At 34.2% G+C, this 16,980-nt stretch overlaps 1 protein-coding gene across 1 annotated transcript; it reads left to right on the top strand.

Moving 5' to 3' along the window:
* Window positions 1-5,082: 5,082 nt before the first annotated feature.
* LOC122590836 lies at window positions 5,083-16,284 on the top strand. The gene is made up of 4 exons (XM_043763007.1): window positions 5,083-5,157; window positions 14,458-15,288; window positions 15,365-15,760; window positions 16,072-16,284. The coding sequence occupies exons 1-4, from the start codon at window positions 5,083-5,085 to the stop codon at window positions 16,282-16,284; spliced, it is 1,515 nt and encodes a 504-aa protein (XP_043618942.1).
* The last annotated feature ends 696 nt before the right edge of the window (window positions 16,285-16,980 follow it).

Genomic DNA, 16,980 nt, shown 5'->3' with positions numbered 1-16,980 from the left:
TTTGAGCAGGCATTAAGATATGCTTCAAAACCTAGTTGCTTCGACATAACAACTAATTCATCTTCAGATTGACTATCCTAGACTGCTTAGGTAAAGGAGTTTGACGCAACTGACTTAATCGCTTCATATCCTTAATATCAACATCCCAGACTTTATCAATCCTCTTAGGGTCAATAGATGATAACGGAAATTCTAACTCAGTGTAGACCCTACTACTCTTACGAAGTGTAAAGTGAGTAATATTGTTTTTCTGACCATAAGAAGTGACGAATCTAGGACGACACCTTCAATTTCTCTTCCTTGGTAGGTGAGAAGAAATACTTTAGACTCTGCTGTCTCCTCAGTCAAATTAGGCTTAGGAGTCGAGTCTTTCAATTTACCAACATCAACACTAGGTTGAAGTAGGACTTCAGGAATATTGGGTTCTACAGGAGTATATTTATTGTTGAAAGGAGGAGGCAAGCTATTGTAAGAAACCTTAGCAGTGTCAGAACTCTTAGATGGAGAATCCTCAAACTTTTTCATATGCATTGAAAGCTCATCATGTCTAGCAGAATCAACCTTAGCTTGTAATCCACTATTTCTATTCTAGCATCAACCAGTTCTTTCTCAATTGTAGCACACTTTTAGCTAACAATGCATAAGCTTCACCACCTACTCTTTCTACAGCCACAACATGTTTAACTTTGTCTTTCATAGCACTAATGTCAGACTCTAAAGATTTAATCCTATCCTTTAAAATTTTTCTCTATCAGTGACAGTAAATCTTTTTTAATCAACTTATCTCTTTCTTCATGAGCAGCATAACAAATATTCTAAATGCTTAATTAGTCATTCTTTTGTTCAATTTCATCAAACATTCGATTAACAATTTTGCAAACATGAACAATAGTAGTAGAGAGTAAGATACCTATTGATTTGCTTCTTTGCAGTCGGCCATGTAAGCGACAAAGTCATCCACACTCATGCCTGCTGGAATTTCATATTCCTTCATCTGCTCTTCAATTGTCTTTTCAACCTTTCAGAAGCAGAATCGTCTTTGTTCTCAGCAGCGTGCATCTCTCAAGAATCTTTCATGTCATAAACCTCAACCTCTTCATCAGACTCAGAATCAGTGTCATACCTGAGCAGAAGATCTAAGTTCGAGCTTTGAACATTGTCATACAAATGCTCATCATTGTGGTAAACTGTGGTGTCCAAGAAATCCTCAACAGAATCTACTATCTTGAGCCATATCATCAACTATTTCGGCCAAATAAGCATTATGGTCTCATCCTGTGGAAGATTCCAGACATAAGAACCATCAGGTTGAGCAGCTACGATAGCCTTGTCATTGCCATTTCCAGTAGTATCATCAGTCACAAGAGAGCTCTACTTGCATTCGGATTAAAAGGACGATTACCACCTCTATCTTGACGGGTAGGGGTAACATTGACATCTCTCTTTGGTCGTTGACATTCTTTGGCAAATGTCCTAAGCCATCGCAATATAGCACTTAACCTTTGACTTGTCAAAGCCCTGAGTACCCCCAATAAGCTGTCTACCTGTCGTTGCATAAACCGTTGTACTCTCCTGGTGATCATCGCCAAATTCCATTTCAGATCCATTTCTTCAACTCATCGGGATCTATTTGGTCATAATCTTCATCAATGAGTGCTGGATCTGTGATCCTTCCTGCAACAAAAGCTTCATGTGCAGCACACATTGCGGCAAATACATTCATCCTTCCCTCAGCGGATTTCATATCCATGGGCATAGACTTGTAACCAGCAGAAGTAGATGAAAAGTTACCAAATGTCATATTTCCTGGCTTTGCATTCTCATTAGTCTTTCGAGCCTTGTAACCAGCATCAGAAGCCATGAAACCAGCAGAATCATCTCCATCCATAACACAATTAGAACTTTCTTTTGTGCCAGAAGTACCAACCCTAGAAAAGAATGCATTAACATCAGTTGTAGGATTTTTCATAGTGGCATGATAGAGAGATGGATCTTGTGTGAAGTTGTCTTGGAGATCCTTTGCCTTATCCTTCATTTCTCTGTTTCTTAATGTGGATATAACACCATCAATACGAAGAGATGCATAATCAGCTCTTTCTTGCAATCCATGACGAAACTCTTTATAAGCTTTCGGCAAACCATCCAAGAATTTATCCACTATCTCAGTAGGAGTACCTAAGATCAAAATAGGCTAACTCAGCAAGCAGATGTTGAAATCTCAAGATAAGATCCTCAACTAGTTCGTTCTTGGTAGCATTAAAGCAATCAAATGTTTCTTAAGCATCTTAGTTCTATTTTGCTTCAATAAGGATTTCCTCTAGGATTCACATTCTCTGAGATCATAGCATCAATTGCTTTGAAGTCTTCTCCTATTTAGGAAACAGGTGCACTAATTCTTGAGGAATGCACATCCGAAGAGTTGAAAGAGCCTTAACTTCAAAGCATACAAAGATTTTTCTTCGCCTTTTAACTCTCCTACTTGTAATTAGTTAGTTGTAACACCGTTTACAGTAAGAGTTGGCCATTCATATCCTTCAGTGATCATAATCCACATGTTCAAATCTTCTCGTTGAATATAATCTTCAAATCGGCCTCTCCACGCCCAGAAGTCAGCCAATGAAACTAACTTCGGTGGAGAATTAGTACGTCCAACGACATGATCATGATAGACAAGAGAATTTAGGTATTGTGCAACAGCAGGTGTTGGTTGACGAGGAAGCCATTGTTTAAATTCGTTTGCTGCAACTTAACGAAGATAAAATTAAGTTCGTTTGAAGGAAAGAAACGAAGATAGGATTAACTTGGTTTGAGGAAACAACGAAGATAAAGCTAAATTCGTAAGGTGAGAATGAACGAAGATAACTTTAAATTCGTTTGAAGGAACTTAACGAAAATAAAGCTAAATACGTTTGAAGAGATTGAAACGAAGATGAGATTAAGTTCGTTTGCTAAATTCGTTTGAGAAAACAAATTTAGCGACAGTTAGGGTATCAGGAGGTTGTTTTGAGAGAAAATAATCAAACAAACGATCTCGAACCTTCGATAAGATATCGATTGGCTCTGATACCACTTGTGAGTCCCTCGGTAGCTACAGATCGCTCTCGAGATCGTCTATTATTATATCGTGAGTGCGGAATCCTCACGAGATAACTAGTTTGATTAGTTAACGTGTATATCGCTTAATTATCAAGTAGATAATCAGCAGTATGATACTATATTCGTTTCTATAGCTATAGAACGAACTTAGTGGTCTGGAGTACGTGTATGTCGAATATCTTCACTCAATTTAGCGTATTCATTCGTATATATATGTTTCAGATCGAACTGGGCTTGCTGGGCTTTGTTTTTACTAACTTAGCTGCCCAGCCATGTAACGAAGTTAATCTTCGTTTGTACCAAACAAAGTTTATCTTCGTTTGCCTCTAACGAAGATATACTTATCTTCGTTAGATATAAGACTTAGTTATATTCCTTAGTATTTCATCAACAAGAATCCTAACACATATTATGTTTGTACTTGCATAACACACAACAAACATCATACATAACATATATAACACCAAAACATGTAACCGATCATTACCAAAACATAAAGTCCATAATCTATCAATTACATATATAGATACGACATAAAATAACATAATGTCTTAATCTAAACGACATATCAAATCTAAGTTGCTGTTGTCACATCAACGTGCATCAACATGCCACACTGCACCAACTCATCAGTCATGGCTTCAGACCTCAACATAGCTTCTTCGAGAGTAAGAGGGCGAACTGCAGCCATGGTTGCTTTAACTTGAGGAACCAATCCGCGAAGGTACTTCTCCACACTTTTTTACTCTGGTGAAACCAAATGTGGAACCAATCTTGACAATTCAGTGAAACGGGTAGTGTAACCAGCATGGTCAGCACCTACCATCTTGAGATCAAGAAATTCTCGTTCCATCTTTGTAACTCAATCTCTGAGCAAAACTTCCTTTGCATCATTTCCTTGAAATTATACCAAGACATTCCCTCAGCTGTTCTTTACCTCTGATTCGCAGCTGGGTATTCCATCATGAAAAGGCATCAACAGTAAAAGAGTTTGCCACGTATGACCCTCTGTTCAGGTATATACTCACTGATGCCAATCACTGCTTTCATCTTGTCCAACCACTGAACAAACTTAACAGCTCCACCCCTACCATCATAATCTTGAACACCACAGTCTTTGAGTTCTTATAAGTACATCCCTTCTTCACGCCATCTCTGGGTCTCCTTGGTACCTCTCCAACCCATATAGTCGTATACCCTCCTCAACATTCTCATAATACTCACCACCACCTTGTCCATCTTCAGCATTAGCTTGATCACCATTAGCAACTACATGTACAATGTTAGCTTCCGCGGTTCTTTGTGCTAGAACTGTGTTGACTACTTGAGTGATCATATTATCATCTCTTGGTTGGGTTGATTCTAGGGTTGATCATTTACGAGCTCTTCAACAGCATTACCCCGACCACCTCCACAGCCTCCAACACGTCCACCTCTTCGACCACCACCACGACCACCACCGTGGCCTTCACCACGATCACCACCACGGCCACCTCTGTTCGCAGCAGTAGTATTGCCTCTCGTCCTCACCATTGTCCTACACACACGTAAGTAAGCCACGATAAAAAGTTAGTCAGGAAGAAACACTTGATGATGTCGATGTCACACGTTGCACTCAATTGACACGCTCGAATCTTATCTGTAAGCACCCTATTATGAGCTTGTCCTAATCATGCCATTCATATCAACATACTACTAATATAAATAAACTATAAATATTATAACCCTAAACCATCGCAGTTAAAATATGGTCCGAATCTAACACCTGCATCCGATGCACTAGCGGTGTTTGTATACAAGGTAAACTAGCGGCTAACCCTCCACTCCCCTAGTACATCTAATATAAGGTCGGATCACAGTACTGGTATGTTCTCTAGGTATTGGCACAGTATGTATACAGGGTGTACCAGCGGCTAACCCTCCACCCCACCAACACCCATTAAACAGCCCAGAGTTGCTACCACACTCTAACTACAAGTGCAATCCATGAGGTCAAAAACTGTCGCAAAACAGGAAGATAATCGCAGAACGTTGATCAAGCGTTTCCTTGCTACCTTATCTGTAATACTAGTTAGTGTCATCATTTCATCTTACTCTAATATAACATAAGTAATCAGTCCAACCACATCAGAATGCACGTGCACATGCACACGTAAGCACATGAACAATGACCATTAACACCATCTCATGAACATGAACACCAACACAATGCACAAGAACATAACGAAGGTGACGTTAGCACGTCAAGGATGCACATATAAATTCCTATTATATATGCTACATGAGGTACTTAGGTTATAGTCTAGGCCAATCCACATAATTCTCTATAACCACGGCTTTGATACCATTCTGTAATACCCCAACTACGACGGAATATCGGGATGTCACGAAAGCACAGCATGACATGGCATTACATAAAAAAAATCTAAATGAACAGGTACTTGCATTGGTACAAGCACAACAAATCGCACATGAACGTCAACACAACATGCATAAATGATCAATGTACTAGTATGTCATTACAACACTCAACCCTCAAATGGGGTGCATACAAGGCATTAAGCCTGTGAATCAAAAGTCAATCAAGGAACGCTATCTAGAGCGCATATCCCTGAATAAAATCTAACAAAATATGCGCCAGTTCCTCGATCCAAGCTCCTGCTCGTAGCTACTTCATCCATGTCTAGCCTGATCACCTGAAAAGTATACTAAAATATGTCAACACGAGGTTGGTGAGTTCATAGGTTTTTGTACGAAAGAACTAGCGATGAACATGAAAACTTGTCGATTCTTGAACATGAAAATTTTGTACAATATATGTAAGAGCTTAGAGTTACATACCAAATGTCTTCAACACACAAGTAAGCACACAATGACAAATAATGACCTAATGCACATACGGCCGGGACTAGTACCAGGAACGTATCCCAATGGCACTAATGAACGAATCCCATGAACACGGGCCGACTTGGTACCAAGTAATGAACATGAACAAGTAACTCTAAATGCACGGCTCAATAATCAATATATATATTGCACATGATAAAAAAAAAAGTAATCGATAAACTGTTAGAAAACATTTGTATACTTTTCACCCAAAGAACGTAAAAGTGGGGCTACGAAACTCACCTGAAAAGATGAACAAGTATAAATGACCTAGCACAATGATCTTGAACTGGAACAGTCACGATAAGCACTTGAACAGTCCAAATGTCTCACACTGCCACAAATCACACGATAAGTACTAGAATTCCAATGTACATGTTTATGTCATATACTAATGTCTTAAGAAATGTCATTAAGTGTCATGTGATTAAAAGTTGTTCTACTGGTTGGTTTATTATGTACTTAGCTCTTAATTATAATTACTTAATTAACTATTTCAAAGTCTAGTTATATTTGATTAAGCATCACATAAATATTAATTTATTCATGGGAAAACAATTATGTCCAATGTTCTCGCGAGGATTAAATTTCGGCCACCAAAACAAGATTTTAGGTGCATTAATTACTAGCTCAAATGTCCAATCTATACTCCATTAATAAGCAAACTACCCCACCCCCTTTTAACATCTTACCTTTAAAATGTCTTTTATGCCCTCCTAATTTACACTACCCTATTTTTTCTCCATCACGCTCATTACACACACATACGTTCATCCGATTTCCGATTTTCTCTCTCTCCCCCCTTCTCTGATTTTCTCCCCCCATAAACACCATCCACCACCGCCCCAAATACCACCATCCACCGCCGCAATCCACCTTTTATGTACGTTATCCCCCATAAACACCATCCATTATCGCCCCAAAAACCACCATCAAACCACCATCCACTGCCGCCGGCTTATTTTTTTCTTTTTCATCGCCACCGCCCCACAGACCACCATCAAACCACCAGCGTTTTTTTCTTATTCCCCGCTGCATTGCGCAGGTACAACGCTAGTTAGTATTTGACATGCTTCGGTTCACATTTCAAATCACGATTTCCGATTTTTTTTTTTTTTTTGACGTTTTTTTTATTGGAGAAATAAGCCATAATTGCTGGTTAATAATAATATTGGACTACACGACCACATTAATTGTCTTGTCAGATTCTTAGCAAAACATAAATACGACCCCAACTTTCAAAAGCAGAATACGGAATACGACCTGGTTGCACTATTACGACCTCGTTTTTAGAAAATGAATACGATGTCAACAAAATGCGACCTCGCATTTAAATACGACCCAGAGACAAAATACGACCTCGTATCGCGATTTGCGACCCGGAAGTGTTTGCTACTTTAGATTTAGATCTGGAACTTGGTCCATTACGACCCGACGAGCTGGAGAAATTGTGCTTGTACCAATGCAAGTACCAAAACTTCAAATTAAAGGTAGGCCTCAGTTCTCTACATTCGACCAACGCATAAATTGTTCAAATGTCTCATCTCTGCGGTGTTCCTGAAAAACTGGTACACACCATCATGTACGTCCACACCACTACCAAAAAGACACATGATTAGGTATACTAATGATCTGCATACACTCGAAACCAAATACAAGATTTGTTATTACCTCAGCATAGATTTGAAAGCTTTTAATGTGAGTATGTCATAATCATCAGTAATGAGCGTATAAGATGACCTTGAGATACACAACTGATCTGCAAGAAAACTCCAAGCATCAAGTTGGGTTCTAAAACAGGGAAGAGAGCCGGTAAGTAGTAAAATGGAGTACTCATAGTATTTGGTGCTCATGAATGTCAAGATGATAACATAGAGCAAAGACCTTTTTTTCTTACTTGGTTACCAGTTGGTCACCGAGAGTCCCTCATAACGTGACACTAACCTGCTGGCCGCTGACAAAGAAAAGAAAGCAATGTAAGACACCCGGTTGGACCTTATACAATGTATAAGAGCATATTTCTTTCGTACTTGTCGACAGGCTGTCGTTTTTTGAGGCTAAATTCAATTGTTTCTCGGTGGCCTTGATTTGATGGAAGGACTACCAATAGCCGTCACATAATCAATCACATCTAAGTGACGCCAACACCAACATAAACAATTTAGTACAATACTTGAAGAGGGTTGTTACAAATACATATAAACAAAAGATAAGAACTAATATACCAGCTAATACCATCATAGATTTTAGTGCCAAAATTGTGATGCCAACTAACATACCATGTACATATTTCGATAAACAGATTTAAATGTTATCATATACAGACCTACAAACATATGTATATAACTATATTCAAATAAATATAAATCTAGGTATATATGCATATAGATAGATATACATACATATATCCATGGCTTTCTCACAATTCAACATGTAGGCTACACCCTTGTAACACCCCAACTACGGTGGAATATCCGGATGTCACGAAAGCACAGCATGACATGGCATTACATAGAAAAAAATCTAAATGAACAGGTACTTGCATTGGTACAAGCACAACAAATCGCGATCACGATTTAGCTAGTTTTTGGGTTGTAAAAGCTATAGATCTAGTTTAAAAACATAAACTTAAAAATTTGACATACTTTCTTTACCCATAATTGTTTTCTTTCTTGATTTTTTTGAAGATTAAAGTTTATAAAATAAAATGAACTTTTATATCTAAACTAAAAACGGGATTTAAGCAATAAAACTCACGATTTAGTTATGAAATCGGGTAGTAACAACCGATCTATGAACAAATTGATGATAAAAACTTAGATCTTGGATTTTGATAAACAAAGTAGGTAGATTTCTAGAAAGATAAAATAGGCTAGTAAAGATGGGGTAGCAAAGCTTTTTGGAGAGAGAGTGGGGAGAGTTAGTAGCCTCCTAGCCTCTCAACCCAAGTTTGACTCTTTAACCGGATACGTTTGACTCACAACTTAAAGAGACTCAGCGTCCCATTTAAAATTTTAAAAGACATAAATGAATATATTTTTCGACTAGCTTTCCAACGGTTACAAATATGATTATAATTAATTATTATAATCTCATTAGTTCATTTTTAAGTATTTTCCGATTATTTGGCATTTCTACATGACAACTAATATTCCTTCGAACACAAACACTCGCACCAAATCTCTAAGTATTAAATGCACTAGAACCCGGATGAACATAAACTCGCTTCATTAATACTTAATGTCTTACAAAAGCACACGTACATGCCCTAAATTGGCCAATGACGAACTATACTGACACGTACATGACTAGCCATAGAAATGACGAACGGAAAAGTACAATCGGACGGGATACTCAGATGACGGTTGTCACAACCCTACAACATAGAATCAATAAACCCCTTTCCTACTACCTGTCCAAGAAATCGTCCGCATTGACGGTCGTTCCATATTTATAGTTTTTAACATAACTATAAATGTGCCCATGAATCTCCCGTTTAGATTGTTGCATTCCCAAGAAAACCATAAATGATAATTGTTGTAGGCTAAACAGAGAAGAAATCAACTTGTATGTGATCTATATTAAAATACATACCAATAAAATTCACACTTCATTCGAAGAAAGTCCAGGTTGTCCAGCCTCTATTGCATCAAAATCCTGGTGCCTATGACATCGGCTCATCATCAATGAATAAATAAATTTTAAAAAAAAACACATGAATACATAGAATAATACCATAACAAAATTAACCTTTCTGAGTCACCCGAAATGTGTATGTTTGACCCTCAAGATGATTTCATTCGCCTCACATAGCCTTTGATATGATCAGAGCACAGTGTCTTCAAAGAATTGATTTCTTGAGCGCACCCATTAATTGATGAAGATGGAGTGTCAACTACGCTGGCCAGAGGTTATAAGTCATATAAGTTGTAGGTTAATATTGATGATGAAGATAGAGTTTAAAGTTGATGATTTCGACACAAACTGTATGAGGATTTTGGAAGCCAAAACATCCCCCAACGTTTTAACCTTTATCTGAATTAATCAAAATTGATACTGTTTGTATTCATCACGTGGGATATGAATGGTTGGGCTTATGTAAATGGAGCCAATCAGTCGATTGGTATACTAACTGATAATTGGGTCTGTATTCATTCATATTAATATGTTACTATTAATACACATTAACACTAACACACATAATTAACAAATACTCGTAAAATTTAATAATAATTCATAGATACGTACATATTTTGTAGACAACTATGATATATAATAACATAAAATATGAAAATTTTCAAGTTTAATTTTAAAAGAAAACCCCAATAAATGGCTATGATGAGCTGAAAATTAAATAAAGCACAGATTAAATAAAAGATCAGTTATACGTATATATACCATAACAAACTCAATAAAATCCGAGTTAACAATTGGTTCATAACAACAAAAATATGTCCATCCAAAATACTAACTCTCTCATATATCTTTAGCACAATACCATTAACACAAAAACCTTTTCATCACCCAAAGCTATAAAATCGGTTTTATCTTTAGCACAATGCATGAATAACATCATTAACCTCACCATTAACATACAATCATAAGTTATCTCATAAATCATTACATTATCACACGAACTCTAATACAATGCATGAACAACCTCATTAACATCATAAGAATTATCATAAATACATAGCATCATCATTAATACAAAATCATAAATTCACTCATTAATCTCTTCATTCTATCACTTTTGTGCTAACTAAGTAACTATAACTTAACTTTATATTGTGTGTATATATATATATATATATACCATAACAAACTCAATAAAATCCAAGTTAACAATTGCTTCATAACAACAAAAATGTTGAGATATAAATTCAAATTTACAAATTGTAAGTTTGATTAATACTTGCGTGCATTTAAAAATTAGTTTTATTTTAACTAGATTATAACCCGCGTGAAACATGGGGGAATCATATAAAAAAAATATATTTATACATATAAAAATACTGACATAATGGAAAAAAAAATATTAAAAGTATAAGATACTGTAAGAATAAAAAATAAAATAAAATCAATTACACAAACTAACATTGAAAACATAAATACTTTTCTACATCTTCATTTGCTTTGAAAAAACTACAAATTGGACATTTTATTTTTTTCTTTGATTACTTTCAAGTATATATAACATAGTTATAAATTTTTTTGTAAATATCTTGTATTTTTATATTAGAAAGTAAATATATATTAGTCAATCATTAGAGCAAATTACACCAAGTTCATATGTACGAAATTTGTATATAACACGAGATCACGATTCTAGTGACAACTTCCAAATCACATACATAAAAGTATATCATTTTAGAATATCAATATCCAAAATATAAATATTCTCATCTGTAAATATATTTTTGTGACACGAGCTCATGATTAAAAAGCCCTAAGAAAAAAAATAAGCTATCGAATTGTTAAGAATATAAAAGATAGATATTATTATTTTAATTTGTTTTTGATAAATACAAAGATAGATAGATAAATATGTGGAATTAATATTATTTTTAGTTTAAGAAAATTATTTAAAGTCGGAGGACTAAAAAGATGATGTAAGCAATTTGATCTAATGGTGGAGATTAAAGATGGAAATTTAATGGAGGGTAGAGATTACTTTATATAATTATTTAAAATTTCTCCTTTAATATATATTAGAGATGGGTGTATATATTTTGAACTAATTTTGGTTTTTGAAACTTAATATAACTTTGGAACTTTCTTTAGTAACCGTAGATTTAACTTAATGTTTCTTAACTATGAACTAGTAAATTTTGTGAATCAAACCGTATTTTCATTAATTATCAAGGTGGACCATTTTTACATACTGTAGTTATAAGTTAAAAGATAAGTTAAAAGATGAATATTGATAACTAACTCAATAAGCAACCATATTTTCTTAGATGTCACTTAACGATTAAGTGTGATCACTTAACTTATTAATTTCTTTATCTGTCAAATACATCAATTATTTTGGAGGGATTATTATCTATGGATATAACTAACTATGATAAAATATCTATTTTATGTAAAGATCTCGTAAAATGTATATGTAATATAATGAACTTTCAAATTCTGGTTATTGAATGTACTAAGGTATATGTAACAACCACACAATCTGCCACGTGTAGGTTTTTGATTAGTCATGTACATTTAATAATCGGGATTTGAAAGTTCATTATATCACATAGACAATTTACAAGATCTTTACATAACATTTGGTCATAGTTAATTACATTCATGGGTAATAATCCCTTATTTTGACCACAATTCAGTATACAAATTAAAAAATATTGTTATGCCAAAGTTATATATCAATGAAAAAAATAGTATGCATCCTCATTTCGATAGTTTTTTAATATTTTTGCTATTAAATAGATAGTGTTGTGTGTTATCGAATTTTTGTCATCCACTAAAATTATATACTTTCTTTTAACTATACAAAATTATAGCTTATTTGTTTTTATCTTATTATCAACTAGATTAAACCCGTTCGTTGGACGGTAATAAAGTAATAATAAATAATAATAATATAATGAATAGAATGTGGCGGACCTAGGATTCATAGTGACGGGTAGCACAATTTTTTTATTGCTGACCTTATATCAATGTAAATAACGATACCGACTAAATTATTACGATTTTTTAGGATTTTTTGCTAATTTTAATGGTTGTTAACAGTTTTTTTACACTTTGGAAGTTTTCATTTATCATTTAATTGCACAAGTATGTCTTTATGAGTTTTATTATTAGGATAATCTTTTAAAAGTTTTGAAATAATTACATTGACGGGTATCCCATATTTGTTTGACCCGTGAAACCAATAAATAATACATCATTTTCCAAAAAAAATTACACTACATGGATATAGCGGACCTGTAGCCCGGGCTACCCCTAGGTTCTATGTAGGTCCGCCTATGGAGTAGATAATGTATGTTATTTTTAATACTCCTAAACGATTAAAAATCAATATAAAATAAGTTTGTTAGAAAATACATAAAATAAAGTTTTATTTAATATATTATTATCGTAGCATACTTGATAAAGAGGAATTCGAATTTCAGAAGGACCTAAAATTACATAATTTTCCTAACTAATACTCCAAAAATGTAATATTAACTATAGGCGTTTGGTGTTATGTTTTCAAACAAAATTTTACATTTTCAAAATTAACTTTACATTTTCAAAATTACATTTTGTAACAATCATGTGTACATGATTTTCCAAAAATGTGTTCCAAATTTCCAAAATTAAGTAATCACTTTGACTTTCATTCACTTTTTTAGATTATTTGTGTTTTCAAAACATAATACTAAAATGATCACTTTAAAACGTAGTCATGAACACCCTCTATGGCTCTATGTTGATATTAAAGCATTTAGATTATGTAAAATTTAAATAACAATCCAAATTTTGATTTCGTGCAGTTATTTTTTAGGAATTTTTAAAAAAGAAATGTTTTAAAAAAATTGTGAACACTAAAGAATTATTAACAACAACATGTCACATAAGAAAAAACTTTATTTGGCAAAAAAAGAGAAATATCACGTAAGATCATAAATATCTTTACTTAAATTTATAAAGGTACGGGTCAATGTTATTTCGCTATTGTTTTGAAAAAGAGTTATAAATAATAATAATATAATTAAGAATTATATAAATGAACATGTAATGTAATGTAATGCTGGAATCGGATATAAACTTGCATAAGAAAATAAAAATAAAGAAAAAAATATCAAACTTCAAAATGATATAGATAAAAATATTTTGATCTGTAGCCTAATTATATAAATTTGCATAAAAAATACCGTACAAACTTGTAAAATCATATAACTTGAATTTAAGAGATATACATAGAGCAATTTGTAATAATAATAATAATAATAATAATAATAATAATAATAATATGTGAATATATCATTAAGTTTTTTTTAAAAGATATACATGGATCAATTTATTATAATGATAATTAAATTAAAATTAAAATAATATAATAGCCTACTTGTTAACCGATTTTTTTTTTTATTATTTTTCATTTTTTAGTTTTTTTGGTTATTATTTAATGATGAATAGGATAAAATATAATTTTTAAAAGAATGCTTAAAATTAGAAAATTAATGTAAGTATGACAAATCATAAAAAATACTATATGGCAATCTTTCACAATTGTCAACTAATCAAAAAATAATCCTCTCTAAGTTATATAAAGAGCTTTATCATATTTTAAAAAATATTTGATTAGAATTTTTAGTTAACCGGGTTTAATTTAGTTTAGTATATATATAACTATATAAATATAAATATTGTAGTTTGGTAGCTTGATAAATATACTACTGGTAGATGGAGTGTGCTTTGTTTTTTGATAAATATAAATATATTAAATCATACATTGAATGATTTATTTATGATGGTGTGCAGCCTGGAGGAGAAGAAGTTGTTGCTCTTCGGTGGTCTTTGTGTCAATACTCCAGAGTTATAAAGATATGGAAATGCATTGCGCTCTCATGTGCGATTCCATCCTATGCATTAGCCCATATGCAACATCTCCAAGAATTGAGAATATCTTACTGTAAATCAATGAAAGATGTGTTCGAAATAAAAAGGAGGGTGGTGGTTAATGATGTCAGAACAGGGGAAGGAAGTGGCGATAATAATAATAATAATAATAATAATAATAATAATAATAATAATAGTGGTGGTGGAGTCGTATCATCATCGTTAACATTAACAAATACTACTACTACTAGTATTAGGATTCTTCCTGATTTGCGTAATCTAAGGATGGTGTATATCTTTAATTGTCCCCAATTGAGAGATGTATTCCCTTTTTCCACTCTTCAAAGCCTCACCAAACTCCAACATTTAGAAATAAGATCGTGTCCTGGTATCCGAGTGATTGTCAAGGAGCATGAGGAAGAAGAAGATGAAAACCACACCACATCCTCATCATCATCTTCTGATGTATTCCGGTCCCTCAAGTCTATCAAATTACATAGTCTACCTAATCTTGAGGGTTTTTTCTTGGGTACGAATGACTTTCGATGGCCTGTATTGGATAGAGTTGTGATACTGAAATGCCCAAAAATGAGAATGTTTACAGAAGGTCACTCGAATACTCCGATGCTCAAATACGTGGAATCAGACATGGGAGAAAATAGTGTGGAATGGGGCAAAATCAACAACTTGTTCCATCATCCTCCTCCTACAACTACTGCTGCCTTCTTGCAACAACAACAAGAAGAAGTAGAGGTATGTTTTTATTTTATTTTTTATTTTTTATGATGATTAGTACGTAATCCTGTCAAATGTATGTATCTTCCAGCAGAAGGTTCCATATGATCCAAGTTTGGATGGTTCAACCACCTCACTCCCCCCTATTTCACCAAGAACGAGGATGCCCTGGTTCTACAATCACTTGATCAATGTTCATGTAAGTGGAAGATGGAATCGGAGATTTATAATTGGACACAATGAGTTGCAGCATCTTCGGAAGATTGAAAAGATAGAAATATCATGGTGTTCAGGGGAGGGGGGGGTATTCAAAACATTCGAAATGAGCAGTGGTTTGAACCAGCAAACACATTCTGTTCTGGAAGTAAGAGAGATGGAATTCTATTACTTGTCTGATATCAAGTGTTTATGGAAGACCAAACAGTGGACAGTATTGAAGTTTCCAAACCTAACTAGGCTGTCTATCCATACTTGTTATAGTTTAAAGCATGTATTTACTATTTCCATGGTTGGTAGTTTATTGCAACTCCAAGAGCTAGTTATAAGCTACTGCCCAGAAATGGAAGCAATCGTGGTGGAAGATGAAAAAGAAGATGAAGATGAAAATGATGAAGAAGATGAAGATCATGATGAAAATGATGAAGATGATGAAGATCATGAAGATGATGAAGAAGATGAAGAAGACGAAGATGATGAAGAAGAAGACAAACAAAACAACGATAGAAAAGAAGATGAAGATGATGATGGAAGAAGACTCAACGGGGACCACAAAAAAGATGAAAGGGAACATGATGATGACAGAAGAGAGAACGAGGTGGAGTTTCCTTGTCTAAGATCGCTAACCCTTCGCTACCTTTGGAGTCTCAAGGGCTTTTGCTTAGGGATGGAGACTATTCATTGGCCATCATTAGATACCCTCAAAATAAGAGATTGTCCAAAAATAACAACTTTTACCAATGGACAATCTACTACTCCAAAGCTTCGGTTGATAGATACAAGTTTTGGGTTGTGTGATGCAACGGAAGACGTCAACTCCTTTATACGGACAAAAATTGAAGAGGTTACTGATGTTCAATTCTTTATTATTGTTTTAACGTATTCTTGAAATGCTCTTAAAAGTTCGGTCTTTTTTAATGAAGCAAATTCTTGAAACTTGTCACAGGGATATGAATTTGGTGGGGTGTAAGAAGCCGAAACAAGATGCAGTACTATTTAGTGGTATGTACTTTTGAAGCCATTTCTCAATCGAATAAACTAATTTCTGATGAGAATCTTAGACACACCAACACTTCTAGTTAACAGCACGAGGACCTGGATTTTTCTAACCAAATCTGGTAACAAACTGAATCTAGCTTTTTGGCATTAACCAGATGCTAAATCCGCTCACTTTTCTTGTGTAAAGACTGATTTCCGACATTCACTCGCACTTTTAGTGGCTTGCCAAACCGAAAAAGTTATAGTGTAGATTAGCATCGACTTCTTATGGACCTAAAATTTCAAATTATTTCTTCCTCACAAATATACGGTATTTCTTTAGCCTAAAAAGATGCAGCCAAGTTAGTTCCAAAAAGATATCATTGGTTTCGGCGGTCGAACACGTCTTTAGGTGAGCTTTTGGTATATTAAATTCCGAAAGTCGGGGTTATGAAAGTATGTTGTATTTAGAATGGAACCATTGAGTTTTAGAATGGAACCCCATGTGAGCTTATC

Source organism: Erigeron canadensis, chromosome 3, assembly GCF_010389155.1.
Source record: "Erigeron canadensis isolate Cc75 chromosome 3, C_canadensis_v1, whole genome shotgun sequence".
NCBI classification, from domain to species: domain Eukaryota; kingdom Viridiplantae; phylum Streptophyta; class Magnoliopsida; order Asterales; family Asteraceae; genus Erigeron; species Erigeron canadensis.
This window is presented reverse-complemented; position numbering and strand designations above follow the sequence as displayed.

Bases quoted from the DNA above. Each gene is read 5' to 3' on its own strand.
- LOC122590836 (XM_043763007.1), top strand. From the start codon at position 5,083: ATGAGGTCAAAAACTGTCGCAAAACAGGAAGATAATCGCAGAACGTTG. The intron at 5,158-14,457 runs GTAATACTAGTT...GATGGTGTGCAG, and splicing joins GTTTCCTTGCTACCTTATCT to CCTGGAGGAGAAGAAGTTGT. The intron at 15,761-16,071 runs GTATTTACTATT...TGATGATGACAG, and splicing joins CTTGTTATAGTTTAAAGCAT to AAGAGAGAACGAGGTGGAGT.